This window comes from Impatiens glandulifera, chromosome 4, assembly GCF_907164915.1.
Source record: "Impatiens glandulifera chromosome 4, dImpGla2.1, whole genome shotgun sequence".
In the NCBI taxonomy this organism is placed as follows: domain Eukaryota; kingdom Viridiplantae; phylum Streptophyta; class Magnoliopsida; order Ericales; family Balsaminaceae; genus Impatiens; species Impatiens glandulifera.
Window position 1 is genome coordinate 47,099,456 of NC_061865.1, and position 18,866 is coordinate 47,118,321.

The 18,866-nt window shown below is 27.2% G+C and overlaps 2 protein-coding genes across 2 annotated transcripts; one reads left to right on the forward strand and one right to left on the reverse strand.

The window, feature by feature from the left end:
- Window positions 1-11,727: 11,727 nt before the first annotated feature.
- On the forward strand, window positions 11,728-14,199 carry LOC124934300 (protein FIZZY-RELATED 3). Its single transcript, XM_047474810.1, has 9 exons — window positions 11,728-12,534; window positions 12,605-12,709; window positions 12,799-12,978; window positions 13,060-13,122; window positions 13,218-13,412; window positions 13,509-13,610; window positions 13,690-13,752; window positions 13,834-13,902; window positions 13,986-14,199. The coding sequence occupies exons 1-9, from the start codon at window positions 11,878-11,880 to the stop codon at window positions 14,037-14,039; spliced, it is 1,488 nt and encodes a 495-aa protein (XP_047330766.1). The 5' UTR covers window positions 11,728-11,877; the 3' UTR covers window positions 14,040-14,199.
- Window positions 14,200-16,042: 1,843 nt separating this feature from the next.
- LOC124936251 lies at window positions 16,043-17,769 on the reverse strand. The gene is made up of 5 exons (XM_047476735.1): window positions 17,587-17,769; window positions 17,028-17,157; window positions 16,850-16,920; window positions 16,678-16,764; window positions 16,043-16,483 (listed from the first exon to the last, which is right to left on the reverse strand). The coding sequence occupies exons 2-5, from the start codon at window positions 17,134-17,136 to the stop codon at window positions 16,208-16,210; spliced, it is 543 nt and encodes a 180-aa protein (XP_047332691.1). The 5' UTR covers window positions 17,137-17,157; window positions 17,587-17,769; the 3' UTR covers window positions 16,043-16,207.
- Window positions 17,770-18,866: the final 1,097 nt, after the last annotated feature.

The window sequence follows — 18,866 nt, forward strand, 5'->3', positions numbered from 1 at the left end:
CCATCTCCAACTCAAATACTTATTCTCAAACCCAAAATACAGTAAACATCCTATCAAACAGTAATTCATCTCCAACCCAAAAATCCAAACTCAAACTCAAAAGAATATTCTCAGAATATTCTTTTTTATAATAATTTTTAATTTTTTCAATATTATCTATATATTTATCTAAAATTACAAATTAAACTCATAACTTTACAATAACTTATTAATTACTTTTAAATTCTAATTATAAATCAATTATTTATACAATATTGTTTATTATTATAAATTTATAATACTTAAAAAAATATAAAATATAAATATAAACAAATTTAAATATAAATTAATCATATAAACAAATTAAAATTATCATGAATTAAACATATAAATAAATTAAAATATAAACAAATTATATAAGTAAATTAAAATATAAATAAATAAAATAGGTAAACAAATTAAAATATAAATAAGTTATGTAAATTAATTAAAAACAAATTAAAAGGACTAAAATGAAAGTTTTGAAAAGTTTTGAGTATGTGAATAGTGTCCCTGCAAATTTGGGTATGGAGGAGAGAGAATTTGTAGAAAAACTCAAAATGCAGTTGAGTTTGCAGGTGGGTTGGAGGACTAAGAGCATCTCCAACTGATCAGCAAAACCCATCCCATACTTATTTTTATCCTCCAACCGAACAGCAAACCAAAACCCAAAATGCGTTCCTTCATTTTCTCTCTCCAAAAACTCCATATATGCGTTCATACGGTTCATGAACGCATAATTTAATCAAATTTGTGTAACAGGTCCTTCAAGTTTATTAACATTTTAATTTTATACTTCAAGTCTATTAACATTTTAATTTTAATATTTAACTTTTTATATTATTTATTTTAAACATTTAATTCAATCCTTTAACTTTAATTTAAATATATTTTTATTTTTATTTTTATATAAAATTAAGAAATACAAAATACATTCCAGTTTATTAGATATAACTTTTTTTTAAGTTATGTATTATAAATTTTGAATTTTTAATAAATTTTTATAATTAATTTATAATCAAATTTAAAAGAATGGGATGATATTAAAAAATTGTGGTATAATTTATAAAATTGTAAAATATATGGGGTGATATTAAAAAGTTATAAAAGTTGATATAAAAATTATATTATAAGAATATTCTTTTGGGTTTGAGAATGAGTTTTTCGGTTGGAGAAAAATTACTGTTTGATGTGACATTTACACCAAAATGGGTTTTTCGGTTGGAGATGGTCTAAAACCTATTATAGAGATGGGTTTGCAGGTGGGTTGAAGATGATCTTAGAGTTTGTTATCCATTTGATAGAGAAGTTTACATGTTAATGATGTTGTGTTTCAATCATTTGTTGTCTACAACCTAAATTGCTACTAACATATTAATAAAAGATATTTATGTTACAATAAGAGATGCCTAAAATAAGTTCAAGAAAATGAAGAATTATTCTAGTTCAAAAATCATAATCTGAATCTGATGAGGTATGATTCGTGTGCCTTATTTTGTTTATATGAAATTATATATGAATTTAATTATAATTATTCTTACTTAGTTGGTGTAATTATTTCAGGGGATATTGAGAAAGAGAGTATAACAAAATAAACATAAAAATACCTCAACAAATAAAAAGGCTACAAAAATTAGAAATGTTCAAGCTCCATTAACCACACCAAATGTTAAAACTCCTTTTACATACACATAATGTTCAACCTGCCTTAACTCCACCAAATATTCAACCACCATCACAACCACAGTAACACCTAATCTTACTCAACCACTATCATAACCGGTTTTAATTAATGATGCTACTGAAAATGATATTGAGAATACAAATATTACGGAAACGCAAGTTACAAAACCTAAAATTCTTATTGGGATTGAAGGGGTCAAGTGAGTATTATACTAACATGTTTTTTTATATAGTTTAAGTAATTATACTAACATGTTTTCATTTTATATTTATGTAGTTTTGATTCAACTATCACAAAGAAAATAAACAAAATTGTGATAGGATATTGGAGAGGAACTAAATACATCAAGATTTGAAAGACTTATGGTGGGCTAATTTTGAGGTTAGATTAAATTTAAGTTTCATAAATATGTATAATTTCTTAATAATGATCTAATGAATTATAATAGGAAATATTCAAATGAGATCCGATAATGATTGACGATATTTATAAGCTTTAAAAAAAAAACAAGTGCAAAATTTCGAAATTTTTTTGCTAAGACAAAAAAAGAATTGAGAAAGTAACCACACGTTATAATGAAAATTGAATTTTAATGAAAACACATTTGATGATCACATTTACGTAGAGAGGTGTATAAAAGCAACAGTTTTATAAATCCCAACAACTGCAGCTTTTATGCACCTCTCTACGTACATGTGATCATGTTTTTTTCATTAAAATCCAATTTTCATCTGTAACGTGTGGTGGATTTCTCAATTCTTGTTTTGCCCTAGCGACAAACTTCGGAATTTTGCACTTGCATTTTAAAAAAAAAAACTTATAAATATCGTCAAGCATTATCGGATCCCATTCAAATATTTCATATGATGATTCATTTAATTTTATTAGATCATTATTATGAAATTATACATACAAAAATTAAATTTAATCTAACCTCGAAATTAGCCCACAACAAGTCTTACACATCTTGAAGTATTTGATTCCAATTTACATAAGCTCCCCCTCCAATATCATTTTACAATTTTGTTTATTTTCTTTGTGATATTTGAATCAAAACTGCATATAAATATAAAATGAAAACTGAAAACATGTTAGTATAATTACTTGGCCCCTTCAATCCTAATACAAATTTTAGGTTTTTTAACTTTCATTTCTGTAACATTTGTATTCTAGTCATTTTTTGCAGCACCATCAATTAAAACCAGTTGTGATAATGTTTTGTAAGATTATGTGTTACACATGGTGGTTGAATATTTGGTAGGGTTAAGGCAGGTTGAACATTTGGTGTAGGTAAAGGAGTTGAACATTTGGTCTGAGTAAAAGAGCTTGAACATTTCTAGTTTTTGTAGCATTCCATCTTTTGTTGAGATATTTTATGTTTCTTTTGTTGTAGTCTGTTTCTCAATCTCTCCTGAAATAGTTACACTAAATAAGTAAATATAATTATAATTCATATATTAATTTCAAATACAAAATAAGGCATAAGAATCATACATCATCAAATTCTGATTTGGATTCTGGAACTGGAACAACTATACGTTTTCATGAACTTATTTTAGGCATCTCTTATTGCATCTGAAAGACATTTTATTAATATGTTATTAAAAACTCAGGTTGTATATGACAAATGATTGAAACTCAATATCATTAACACGTGAACTTCTCTATTAAATAGATAACAAACTATAATTTACTGAATTCTTAAGACAATCATACATATATTCATATTAAATACCTTAACCTATTTAGGGTTAGGTTATGTTGTTCTATTCTTTCAAAAAAAATAAATTCATATGAAAATATTAAGATGTGTAGCTAGAGAATCTTTCAACTTAGTTTGAACAGATAAATAAGGGTTTTCTTTAACTTCTCAACCAATACCATTTTATAGTGATGATGAATGAATATACTGAAAATTATAAATACAGACCTAAATATCGATCGAGCTAATTTTGATGTTGTTGCCTTTTCAATCATTCCATAAATATGGAAATCAACCGATTCAATTTCTGCATCCTCTTCCAATTTTCTCCATTCAAACAATCAAATCCACAACTACACCGCAGACTTTCGTTGAACTCGTCGATACCAAACGTGGCCAATGCAATCCCGACGCACCTCCTAAATATTCCATCAGAATAATAGTGCATTAGCACCAATCGCTTTCAATCATAGATCCTATCTGAAAGACCTTTCATTAATATATTTTTAATCTGTAATATGAAATTCCCAAAATATTTTGGGGTGTATCTAAACCTAATAACTAAAATCTGAAAACTAACATTCAAAGACCTACAATTAGGATTTTTGAGTTCATAAACTAATCAAAACATATTATTTATTGAATAATTGCCGAAGAGAAGAAATAATAAATATGAATATTTTGAAATGAAAATCATCTTACAACATATATTAAATGACTTTGAGAATAAAAAATGTTTTACAATTGATTATACTTTAACAACTTATACAATAAATAGTCCCTATAATTTGAATTTTAAAATTCAAAAACATTAAATAAAATTATATTTTATTATTATACATGTAAAATAATAAATTATTACTTTATCGATTAAATAATATTTCAATAATATAATATTTTTTAGCTGGCTCAACGTTATTACTTTAGGTGTATTTAAAAATTTCTATTTTTTTATTTCAAGTAGCTAAAAAATAAGAGTTTTATTGACTTCACCAGTTTTTAAGTAATTGTGAGATAATAATATTGTATATAGTTGAACTGTTTTATTTATGAGAAATGACATGGCAACAAAATTGTAACTATAATAAGGTCACAATGTGTAAGAGAGAAAAAAAAATTAAAAAATCTCTCTCAAATTTGTTATTTCATCTCCGGCTACTAGCAACTTCATTTCATCTCTCAATTCTTTATAAGAGAAAATATATTTGGTTCATTTCTCTATTCGACTACTGTGACTTCATTTTATCTCTCTCAACTTTCTCTTGCGAAAATATATTTTGTTCATTTCTCTATACACCGACTAACAACTTCCTTCTTTGTCGATTTCTATTTTAGGCACGACGACTTACTTCTTCGACTATGAAAATAAATGACCTTGTAAAAATATGGTCACGTTAAAAGAACATGAACTCGTGTAAAAAAATTAAATAGACTTGTGTAAAAAAAATAGATTTTTTAACTAAAAAATGTGTTGAACATGAAGTTCAAATGGGTTGAACATGGAGTTTAATTGGCGTTGAACATTAAGTTTAAATGGGCTGAACATGAAAAAAAAAACTAAGTATTTTTAACTCAGAAATGACAAGAACATTGTTAGATAAAATTAGACCGGTTCACATAACCTAACTTAAATAAACCTTCCATGCAGGAACAAGGAACCGGACCGGACAAACAAATGAACCGGCTAAGTAGACTAACCGGTCAAGCTACTAAACCGACCAAGAACACTTGGAACATGACCGCACAAAGAAAGGATCGGCCAAAGCTTAAAACCGGAAACATCAGACAGCCGATCAGGCACAAGGCAGAGGAATAACCGGAAGATGTCCGGTTAAACCACTCACACCGGAAGCCATTCGGTTAAGTCGAATGACCGACCAGTACAAGAAGACAATTCGGGTATCTGTTGAGAATGATACCAAAGGAACAGACTGAACACTTCCATATCCATACAAGTCTGAGGAAAGCCTGCAGGTTGTAGAAGACAATCCTACAGGATCTTTTCACTTCGGGATAAGTCAGAAAGGAGATCTTCCAAGTACAGACAACTGTCTAACAGACAGTGTCCACATTGAGTAAAAGACAAACTTAGCAGGTTTGTCTTACATACCGGAAGAACAGACTGTCAAGTCTGTGAGATTGACCGCCAGGTCTGAGATTGACCGCCAGGTCTGAGATTGACCGCCAGGTCTGAGGTTGACCGTCAGGTCTGAAAAGATGACCGCAGGGTCTGAATCACTGAATCACTAAACCTCTGCACCTCTGCTCAGCCAATCAGATTCAAGGAAGTGAAATATGACCGTTGGCATATTTCATCTATAAAAGGGGCAGTTGAAGAAGAGTAAATGCGGGACAAGAGGGACAACAAGAGATTTTAAGAGCATTTAATTTACAAGTTCCAAACAGTGTATTCTATCTCTAGAAAAAGCCTAAGTGCTAAAGTTGAAGTGTGTGTGTTTTACAATTTCGGTGCAAATTGTAAGAGTGTTATCAAGCAGGAAATAAGTCTTGATCGGATTGTACTTGTATTCCTTAGTGAATATCCTTCTCGCGGTTTCGAGAGGAAGGGGTGACGTAGGAGTTTTATCTCCGAACATCCATAAAATCTGTCTTGTCATTTACTTTCTGCCGGTTCCATTATCTAACCGATCCGTACCGCTCTAACCTACTAAACTCTATCCAAGCCGAATCACCAAGTTACCGAAACCGACCCATCACTTTCTTTAACCTTCATCATCCGAAACCGGTTCTGTCTATCATACAAGTGTGCTGCTTCAACCTGAAACAAACCTCTTCCGCGCTTGAACCTAGTTCAAGGGTTTGTGACAGTTTGTGTAGTATTGAAACCCCGGTGTTAATCTCTAACCGGATTAACCACCACCCTTTGAGTGAAACCCCGGTCCTCCAGCGGCTACCTAGATCCTAACAAACATAGAGTTTATTGGCGCTGAACATTGAGTTCATATGGACTGAACATTAAAAAAAATTGAAACAAAATTATACTTTTTTCATTTGTTTTTTTTAAATGTTATAATGTTCGGCGCCAATGAAATGTATGTTCAACGCATTTTTCAGTTATAAAAGTAAAAAAAAATTAAAAAATAAATAATATTTAGCCCACTTGAACTCCATGTTCAGCGTCAATGAAATCCATATTTAGCTTGAATTTCATGTTTAACACATTTTTAGTTAAAAATACTTAGTTTTTTTTTTAAATCAGTTTTAATTTTTTTTACGCAATTTCATGTTCTTTTAACTTTTTTGTTTAAGAAACGTATTTTTTTCTACACAAGTTAATGTTATTTTTTTTAATTTGTCTATGTTTTTACAAGTGCATGTACTTTTGCAGTCGAAGAAGAAAGTTTTTTTATTCCTAAATAAAATAAAAAACATAACGACGAGATAAAGAACATAACAGCAACAAAATGGAAAAAACGAACCAAATTAAAATAGGATTTCGAGTTTAAATCAAAAATAAGTTCATAAAGTTCAACGCCAAAAAAGGAAGTCGCTAGTCGCCGGATAGAAAAATGAACAATAGATATTTTCGTCGGACAGATAAAAGAACAAAAAGATATTTTCACTGGTTAAAGAGGTAAGAGAAGGAAATTAATTTACAAATTTGAAAGAGAGATATTTTGTTTTCTTTTTTCTCTAGGATTTGTGGTCTTCCTCTATTACAATTTCGGTTGATCTATCATTTCTCTTTCCTTTTTTAGTATCACAAACATTTATGATATTTTAATTATATTAATTAAACAGATTTTAAATTATTTATGAGAATTATTATCCTAATTTGAACTTAATAATTTAATGATATGTTTTATCCTTCAAAAAAAAATAGGTGGTTAAATATTCCTTGAAGTACACCTTATAATAAATTCTTAAAAGGATTAATTTAATATTTGAAAACTGATAATATTTGATTTTATTGGCTATTATAAAATTGTTTCATAAAAATGAACTAAATTATTTTTATTGATTCAAATTTAGTTATATTTGTTACAATTTATTATTATTATTGTGATCTAGATTATATATATTATGATCAAATTATATTTAAATCATTATAATTTTTAATAAAATGTTAACTGAATTTTTTTGAATAATAGTTCGGATTGTATGTGATAAATAGACTAATATTATATGTATTTAAAATCCATTTAAGGAATAAAATAATCTCTAGAAAGAGAAAAAATTAAGCCACTATTTATATTTATGTATGTGAAATTATATCATTTTAAACAAAATATTTATCATTTATATAATTTTTAATTTAAAATTTTATAGACTTACCTATCTCAATTTTTTATATATAATGTCAAATATATATAAGTTTTTAGTTTATAGTTTGATTCAAAATATTGTTTTAACTAATTTAATTTTCAAAATATTTTATAAAATTGAATAAAATCATATTTGACATACAAATCTATTTCAATTCAAATAATTTTGAATGAAATTTTTTTATTTATATTATATATATATATATATATATATATATATATATATATATATATATATATATATATATATTAGCTTTCTAAATCATAATATCAATAAATTTATGAATGGGGATTAATCATGTCTAATTTATTTTTTTAAATTAAGAGAACTATTTTTATCTAAATTCTGATGAAAAATTATTTTCAACTAGACAATATTTTTTTTATTTAAGAAATTAATATTAGGGAATGAATAATGGTCAATTTTCTTAAAATAGACCCAATATATTTTTAAAATACCTTCAAAAGAATATTATAATACATTTTATCACTTTTGTCCCATTGAAATATGAAAAACTTATTATGATGATATCTAGTTACCAAATTTGTTTCATGAACACAATTGACTAATGTTGTCATGCCAGAAATACATTACTTTAGAACCCCAAATGAAATTATGTTTTTAATTTTTATTTTATTTTTTAAACGTGGGATATTGATAAAATGGTTCCTTTAGTCACGACACTCACTTCAAATTTAGGTGTTTTAGTGAGAATCGAATATGTGATTTTTGAAATCTTATAAATTATTTTTGTTACTTAAGCTACCTTAATGGGTTATACCCGAAACGAAAGTATTGAATTTAAATTTAACTTGATTCGACTTATAGAAACGGATAAATATCAATTGTGTAATAAGTTGTTATAGTCATTTTAACAATTAAAATTCTATAAATAAATAAAATTGAACATTCAAAAACATTTAACGAATAAGTTAAACAATTTAAAATAAACTGAAACAATTAAACATATCAATAAATCTATAATGTTTAATTATTCAAATCAAATGATACTCTCATGTCAACAATAGTGATCCTGGTGCTTTTAAAACACTTTTATCAATAACCATGATCGGTTTCTTCTGAAGAGATATTGAGCAAATAAAGTCAAATTAATATCATTGGTAAATGGTAATTAAAGGCTGGAACTTTATGAAGAATTGGATACAAGTTTACTATTGACCACCAATTGTGAATTGTGTTTATCAAATATTGTTAATATTTCAAAATATAAAATTTTCATTTTTTTTTAACCCACCATCATGACCAACAAATTCTTCATTCTTGCAATCAGATTTTCAGAGATAGTTAAATATGAAAATCAATATCAGGTAGATGACAAAATAAAAATGGAAAAAATCATTGACCAACCCCTGAAGTAAGCCCATGGGCTTGGATAGTCTAAGCCCAAAGATAGTCCACAGAAATTTTTAAACAAAAAATTATCCACTTATAACTAACAGCAGTATATTCTCTTTTTTTTTAAAAATAATTAACAAAGTATTATTTATCTATATTTATATTTAAGATAGAGTAAATAGTGTATTTGGAAAAATTGTAAAAACAAAATCTTTTATTTAATGCTGGCAGTCCAAAAACCAGAGTCTCCTTGGGTTCACCAGTTTTTGTAGGTAATTTTGAGATAATAATATTTTATATAGTTGAGTTTTGTTTTATCACAAATATTTATGATTTTATATTAATTAAATAGATTTTAAATCATTTATGACAATTAATATCCTAACTTGAATTTAATAATTTAATGAGATACGTTTTATCCTTTTAAAAAACAGGTGGTTAAATATTCCTTGAAATACACCTTATAATAAATCTTCTTAAAGGTTTAATTTAATATTTGAAAACTGATAATATTTGATTTTATTGGCTATTATAAGACTGTTTCATAAAAATGAACTAAATTATTTTTATTGATTCAGATTTAGTTTTATTTGTTATAATTTATTATTATTGTTGTGATCTAGATTATATATATCGTGATCAAATTATATTTAAATCATTATAATTTTTAATAAAATGTTGAACTCAAAATTTTTAAATAATAGTTCGGATTTTATGTGATAAATAGACTCAATATTATATGTATTTAAAATCCACTTAAGGAATAAAAAATCTCTAGAAAGAGAAAAAATTAAGTCAATTTAAGTTAGGAGGACCGGAGTGAGTCATTGACAGTTGGTTTTATTAGGAGTTAGTTTGATTTATATATTTTTTATATTTGTAATAATATTTAATAATTAATATTATATATATGATGTTATATATTTAAATATACATATATTTTAATATTAATATTTTTTTATAAATTTTCAATAATATATAACTTATTATATAATTATATATTTATAATTTAATTTTTTTTATAAAACATTTATTAATTTAATTTTAAATAAAAAAATTATATGAATACATTATTTGTATAATTTTTATTAATATATAATTTTAAATTTTAATTAAACTAAAAATAAGTAAATAAAAAAATAAGAAATAATTATTGTGTACTTTGTAGTATGTTATTTTTTAAATATTATTTTTTTTATGGTCTAATATTTATTTATTATTATAATTTTTTTAAAATTTAATCTATTTTTAACAATTATAAAACTAAAAAATGATATAATATTATTAATTTTCTTATATTTTGTAGTGAAATCTCTAAATTCATATATTTTTTTATTTTGTTTTTGATAATAATTTTTTATATTTGACATTTAAAAATTATAATTAATTAATTAATTAAAAAAATACATATTTTATTATTTTATATAAATATTTAAATAAAATTATATAAATAAGAAAAGAGGAGAGGAATAATACAAAAATATTTTAAAAAATTTGAATCAAACAAAGGTTAGCTTCGACTAGAAGGCTTTACCCTAAAATTTAAGAAATTTGATTTACTTTAATTAAATTTATATTCCCATTTATATATTTTATATTTGTAATAATATTAAATAATTAATAATGTATTTATAATTTTATATATTTAAATATATTTTTTTAATATTAATATTTTTAATATATTTTTATAAATTATCAAAAATACATAATTCATTGTATATTTACAAATTTAATGTTTTTCTTTTAAAAATATTATTAACATAATTTTAAATTTTAATAAATTATTTAAATTAAAAAATAATTTATTTTAAAATAAAAAATTATATGAATATATTATGTTTTAATGATTTTTATTAATAGATAATTTTAAATTTTAATTAAACTAAAAATAAGAAATAAGTAAATAAAAAATAAGAAATAATTCTTGTTTACTTTTTTTTTTAATATGTTATTTTTTATATATTATTTATTTATTGTCTAATCTTTATTTATTATTTAATTTATTATTATATGTTTTAACAATATATAACTCATTATATATTTATAAATTTAATGTTTTTTTTAAAGAAAATATTAACTTAATTTTAAATATTAATAAATTATTTAAATTAAAAAAATATTTATTTTAAAATAAAAAATTATGTGAATACATTATGTTTTAATGATTTTGTTAATATATAGTTTTAAATTTTAATTATACTAAAAAAAAAATAAGTAATAAAAAAATAAGAAATAATTATTGTTTACTTTTTAGTATGTTATGTTTTATATATTATTTATTTATGGTCTAATCTTTATTTATTATTTAATTTATTATTATATGTTTTAAAATTTTTAATCTATTTTTAACAATTATAAAACTACAAAATATATAATATTATTAATTTCCTTATTTTTAGTAGCGAAATCTCTAAATTGATATATTTTTATTTTGTTTTGATAATATTTTTTATTTGGTATTTAAAAATTATAATTAATAATATTATATTATTTTATATAAATAATTAAATAAAATTATATAAATAAGGAAAGAAGAGAGAGGATAATAAAAAAGTATTTAAAAACATTTGAATCAAACAAAGCTTTAACCCTAAAAAATTGACCGTTGCAATCCCATAATAAATCCGACCGTTGCACAGCTCATTTCCCTTTTACATAAAACGCAATCCCGCTCCCACCATCGTCTTCTTCCCGATCCCTTGAAAAGGGCTTTTCTTCATCTCTCTCTCTTCAATCTGCGTCCTCTCTCTCTCGCTCTGTTTCTCTGCATCGTTTTGTTTAGTTCAAATTCAATAGCTTGAGATATCTCTGAGAAAAGAAAGAAAGAAAAATGGAGTCAAATCAGAGACGAAAGAGCGGGATTAATCTCCCACCTAAAATGTCGGAAACCACATTGCGTCTCCAATCTCCCACTCTTCGAACACCCACAAATTTACTTCAATCCCCTCGTACAATGTCTCCTCGAACAATCTCCAATTTATCCCCTTCCCCCTCTTCAAAATCATCATCAGCCTGTAGCGACAGATTCATCCCTTGCAGATCATCTTCAAGGCTACACACTTTCGGTCTGATTGATAAAACATCACCAGCCAAAGAAGGGGGTGGAGGAGGAGGAGGAGCAAACGAGGCGTATACCAGGTTACTTAGAACTGAACTCTTTGGATCTGATTTCGGTTCTTCATCTCCTGCAGGTGGTAGATCTCCTATGAGTCCAAATCCGAACATGTTACGGTTCAAGACAGACGTTTCAGGACCTAGTTCACCATATTCACCATCTTTATTAGGTAACGAAAATGGGTATTATAATTCAGCCGAATCAACTCCACCAAAACCACCTAGAAAGGTCCCTAAAACACCTCATAAGGTTCTTGATGCTCCATCTCTTCAAGATGACTTTTATTTGAACCTTGTTGATTGGTCTTCACAAAATGTATTAGCTGTTGGATTGGGTACATGTGTTTACTTATGGACAGCCACAACAAGCAAAGTAAGTATTTTTATTGACTTCTTTACTTAAAATTCGTTTCCATTAACATAACTTGTCTGTTTTGTTCTAGGTTACAAAATTATGCGACTTGGGACCTAATGATAGTGTTTGCTCTGTGCAATGGACAAGAGAAGGATCGTACATATCAATTGGCACAAGTCTGGGTCAAGTGCAGGTATGTCTTAAAAAATAATTTGTGTTTGATCCCAAGTTTTCAGATTATGATTTTGATTGATGGGTTATTATTATTATGATTATGATTAGGTTTGGGATGTGAGTGAATGCAAGAAGATTAGAAGCATGGGTGGACATCAAAGTAGAACAGGGGTTCTAGCATGGAGCTCAAGGATATTATCTTCAGGTGGTAGAGACAGAAACATTCTTCATCATGATCTTCGAGTACCTAATGATTTTATAAGCAAACTAACTGGACATAAATCTGAGGTACTACTATATCAATAATTGAACATAGAGCTTGCATCTGAATTTTGTTATAATGGGTCTAATTTTGTTGTAATGAATTAGGTATGTGGATTGAAATGGTCATATGATGATCGAGAGCTTGCATCTGGAGGGAATGATAATCAGGTATGAAGAATGATTTATTATTACTATTAAGAAGAAGAAGATGAATGAATGAATGAAACAGCAAGTGAACTAAATATATAATAAAAATGAAACAGCTTCTGGTTTGGAACCTGCAATCACAACAGCCGGTTCTAAAACTAACAGAGCATACAGCTGCTGTTAAGGCCATAACTTGGTCTCCCCATCAATCTAGTCTTCTGGCTTCGGGTGGTGGAACAGCTGATCGATCAATTCGGTTTTGGAATACTTCAAATGGAAATCAAGTCAACTGTATTGACACAGGAAGTCAGGTAAATATATCTATCTTATTATGATGATTAAACCTCCAAATTCAAATCCAAATCCAATTCAATCTGATGTGATGTGATGTGAATGATTGATAATAGGTATGCAATTTGGCATGGAGTAAGAATGTAAATGAGCTTGTAAGCACACATGGGTATTCACAGAATCAAATCATGGTGTGGAAATATCCATCATTAAACAAGGTATGTATATTATAATCAAATTATGATCATTATTTGGTTTATTTTCATCATCTCATGATCATTGATCATCATCAATCAGGTTGCAACTTTAACTGGTCACAGTTTGAGAGTACTTTATCTTGCAATGTCACCTGATGGACAGGTAAGAAGAATGAATCAACCATACTAGTTGATAAACAACTTATTCTTGTTGTTTCAAACTAACTGGTTTGTTATTATGCAGACAATAGTGACTGGGGCAGGAGATGAGACACTGCGGTTTTGGAATGTTTTTCCATCAGTTAAAAAATCGGTAAGAAAACACAGTTTCATTTGTTTATCTCATTTGATTTTTGAGTTGGTTTTGTCTTAATCCATGATAATAAAATAATTCAGGCGGCTGTTAAGGACACAGGACTCTGGTCATTGGGAAGATCTCATATTCGATGATTTGTTTTCAGATTCTTCTTCTTCCTCTTCGTGTATATTCAGATTCATTTTACCATATCTATTTTCTTCTTCTTGTTGTTGTACACTCCATACACACATAAACAGATAGTATTATTTTCATGTCAATAAAAGATATTCATGTTTTTGGGATTTTCTATCATTATGCAAAGCATCTAAATGGGTCTCGAGATTATCTTTGAGTTTGTTGTGGGAAAACAGGGGAAATAAAGTCTAAAATGGCAAAAAAGGTGGGATATAAAGGTTTAAATTAAAAAATATATATTAAAATATTGAATTCATCTTTATCTTGAACCTAACTTTGGTTAAACAACCTTCAAGAAATCACTACAAAGCAGAATAATAGCTAAGTTATCTTTCTTGATACTTTTGAAAGCATTATTTTCCACATTAATATATAAAATTCACTCTTTATATTTACAATTTTTTATCACTTTATTTGTATAAATTGTTAGAGATTACTTAAATTTAATCTCCATCCATTCCATTCTTCGAATTATCTTAATTCATTCTATTGTCGAGAATTTGATTCGTCACCGACTCGCTCAAATTCACCAAAAACACCTGTGGTCAGTGAGAAGTAGGTTTTGAATTTGTCGAATGTTAAGTTCAATCCAAATTATCGGTGAATCGATTTATTTGCATTTCATTGTAAGATAATTGCAATTTTCACTAACCATTAAACCATTTATATCTACGCAGTTTTAAATTCAAATTCATAAATCTTTATATATATAACAACACATAATATTATTAACCGCGTTCTCGTGTTTTATAGCAATTTGAATCAAATGTTATCAAATTTTTTGTAGCAGAAGATCTTACCTTGTCAATTTGTGGGTCTATTTGAAAATAAAAAACCAGTTTGACTATTTTCTTTCATCTCCAACTGTCCAACACACATAACATCAAGAACTCTTACCCTTCTAACCAAATTTCCATAAGATAAATTTCTGCAATTCAAAGGGTCTAAACAAATTCTCAAGTTCATCTTTTGTTAAGACTTAAGAGGATTTGGATTATCCAAAGATCAATCTTCCTAAAATATTAAGATAGTTAGACCATCTCTCTTCCTTCGGAGTTCATCAATAGAGATTGTGGTTTTCAAGATGATCGAGATGGAGCTTGCTTGGTGATGGCTAAATATTTCATCAACATTGCAAGATAATTCTTGTACAATAATTTATAGCCTAATTTTAGTCTTGATAAACATCATAATTGTAAACTGATTACAATATCTCTATTATTTGTGGTGTATCTATTCATAATCCTTTAGAGTCCATATCAATGAAGATTGTATAACTAACAGGTAAATAAAGTTTTGAAAATTATGGGAGATTGAGCTTGGATATGACTGGATATTTTATCAAAGTTGCAAGATATTTCTTGTACAGTGATTTAGAGCATGATTTTAATCTCAATAAACTTCATGATTGTAAATAGATTCAATTTCTTTATCTAAAATCTCTCTATTATTTGCAGGTTTATTTGTACCATTACCCAAAAGAATTGTTGGGTATTTAATTTCAGAGACAATAACAAAGGCAAAATAGATTAGAACTCTTTAAGCCTGAATAGCTTTTTTGTACCTTTTGTAGTTCATAAAAGATTTCCCCAAAGATCTTATATCCCTAGAAAATGGCTCAATTAATCTACTTTTACATGGGTCGACCTGATTTATCTTTGAATCTTGTCCAACAGGTGATGATTCTTTATCACTAATTAAACCCATTGACATGTTATGACATTAATCCCTTTAACCTTCAAACATGTTCTGCTTGAAAATCAACAAGAGAATTACATTTATGGCTTGCTTGCCTTCACTTTACTCTGTTTCTTTTATGTATAAATAGAATTTCTAGGTTGAGTAAGAAGAAAGAGAGAATGCAAAGTGTTATTCTGGTGCTATAATACAAGTTTTCTTCTATAATACTCTCCACAACTATGGCATCCCACTTAAATCAATTGTCTTAGAAGTACTAGAATTTGATATCATAGCATCTTAATTAAAGATTAATAACACTCTAGCCCAACAAAAACAACATAAGAAAACTTGATATAATCTGACATATTATAAAAAAGAGAATTATAGGTTCCATAATTCAAAATTTGAAACCCCAAAATTTTCAATCTTGGTAAATGACTAAAGATTAACGGCGTTTTTTGCCACCGCCGCCCTTTTTCTTGCCTTTGTTCTTCTTATTGTTGCCATTGTTTGTCTTTCCTTTCCTGAGTGGACCTGGGTTTTGGTCATTTTCTCTTGGAGCAGTAGGTTGGTTTATCATGTGCTTCACGTCTAGAATACCATTCCTGAAATGACCTTGTGTTGTTGATCTCAGACCTTTGTCTCCTCCAGACTTTCGCTTATCTTGAACTTTCCTAGACCCATTTCCATTATTCGCTCCAAATCGTCCAAGTATTAGATTCTGGCAAGAAAATAAATAACAATATGAACAAAATTATGTCTAGCAACCATTGAGAAACACTTTTTAACTTTCAGGTATCTCATCTGAATATTGGTGAGACAAGATTCGAAATCTGTTGGTGGTTTCTCATCTGAATCCGAATTCATATCCAGATCCAGAAACAAAGTGTTTCAAAATGGGAAGTAATAACCAACCTCTTGTTGCATTTTCTGATCTCTTTCCTTCTGTTTCTTCATTGCAACTCTTGCAATACTAAGTGGCAACCTATGTTGCTTGACAGGCTGCAATAAGAGAATACTAGTTATTTTTAATCTCTGTAGTCTTAACACTAACTATTAAAGTAAAATACAAATTAAAGATTTTCACCTTTCCACCGAGTGCTACAACTTTCCTATTCTCCAGATCCTTCCTCTGTTTCCATGTCATATGTGAGGAAGCTTCAGCAACACAAGATTTGAAGATTGAGCAGAGTACGAAACAAATTGAAGCATCAGAACAAATATCTTGAAGAAAAAGTTATAAACTTTATTAAACAAAAAATTACCCAAGAACTCAACATCTTTCATGATAGATTTTATGTCCATAGATTGGTCATTGAGACCCATGTCACTTGTTCTTCTTGAACCTCTGTCTGGCTGGATATTCTTCTTCATCTTAGCAACAATTCAAATCAACTGCCACAAAAATGTTCAGAAAAGACTCAAAACAATCATGTTTTCTGGTATAAAGTTAAAAAAAAAAACAAGATTTATATCATACAAGTGTACTGCTTGTGGACTAAGACCCAAAATCCCTAATGATGCAATGTCATATTTCAAAGAGATGTCAATGGCCACAAGCCAACATCAACACGAGTGGTAGGTAAAAATTAAAGATAAAGAGAGTCCAATTTCGATTTCAATTTTAGAACCCTAATTTATTGATGATGAAATATGAAGGCATAATCAACCAGGTCGCCCATTAGAATCCAAATGTATCAATTTTAGAGGTAAATTGGAAGGGTTTTACTTAAACGGCTATACTGTACCACAAAAGCGGCTACTTGGATCAGGAATTCAACTTTTTTTTTCTGGAGTAAGAGAAGAAGAGGGATGATATCATACCCTTAATCTTAGGAGGAGGGTTAATCTGTTTGCTTGATGGAGAGAGATTGGAGCAGTTTGTTGAGCCTTCGAAGAGATTCAAGAGCTTTATCTGGGGTCGACCTTCTACTTCGATTCTTTCTCCGCCAAAGAGGAAGTCGCGCCAGAGGTAGTGTAAAGAAGAAGAAGAAAGGGTTCAACCCTAAATTGTTAGCTTTTTTTACTTTTTATTTTATATTTATATTTATATTTATATATATATATATATAATTATTTATTTATTTTAAAAAAATATTACTAATTACATATTAAAGAGAGAGAATGAAAATTTATATGTTAAATAATATAATAAAATTAATTAAAAAAAATTAATTTTTAATTAATTTTTTTAATAATATTGTAATTTTTTTTTAGAGTTCTAAAAAAAACTCTAGAGAAGTGAAACAAACAAATTAAACCGTATAGAAAAAATCTTTATCAAAAAATATTTTGAGTTACAATAAATAAATAAATAAATAAAATAAAATAAAAATAATAATTGTTGTTAATTGAGAATGGATAAACAACCCTCCAAAAAAGTGATCTCAAAATAATTTTTGAATATATATATATGAATGAACAACTATGAAATTCATATAAATAATACAATGTTACATAAAAGAGGGCCTCTAATTAAAAAAATAATTTTTGAATGACTATTTATTAAGGTAGAGAATTATGACTCGCCCTTCATTTTTTCTGTTACAGTCCCAATATTAATAAATATATTTGAATATATAATATTATTAATATATTTATTTATTCTTTATATTTTATAAAAGTTTTATATTTATTTTTTTATAATAATATAAATTTTAATATATTATTATATTTATAATATTAAAGATGAAGGATAAACTCAATAAAAATTCAGCGAAAATAAGTTCACAAATCCAACGTGGCCTATCACGTTGTCCCCATGTTCCGAAATGTACATTTTGAGCTCCGAAATGAGCGTTTCGGAATATTTTTAATTTTCTCTTTCCTACCCATGTGCATTTCAGAACATTTTTTATTTTTTCTCTCTCCTACCCACATAGTATGTCACGTGGATTCTTGGACTTGCTTTCTCTAAAATTTTCGTTGAGTTTATTATTTTTCAATATTAAAATACTCATTTATATAATTTTATGAAAGAACTTTTTTATTTTGTTTAGATAATATGGTATAAAGGTGTCCGACAGATATTCTCTAAAATCGAACGGGACGGGAATGTTAATGAATGGTAGTAAAAACAAATTTCCAAAGGAAAATAGGCTCAT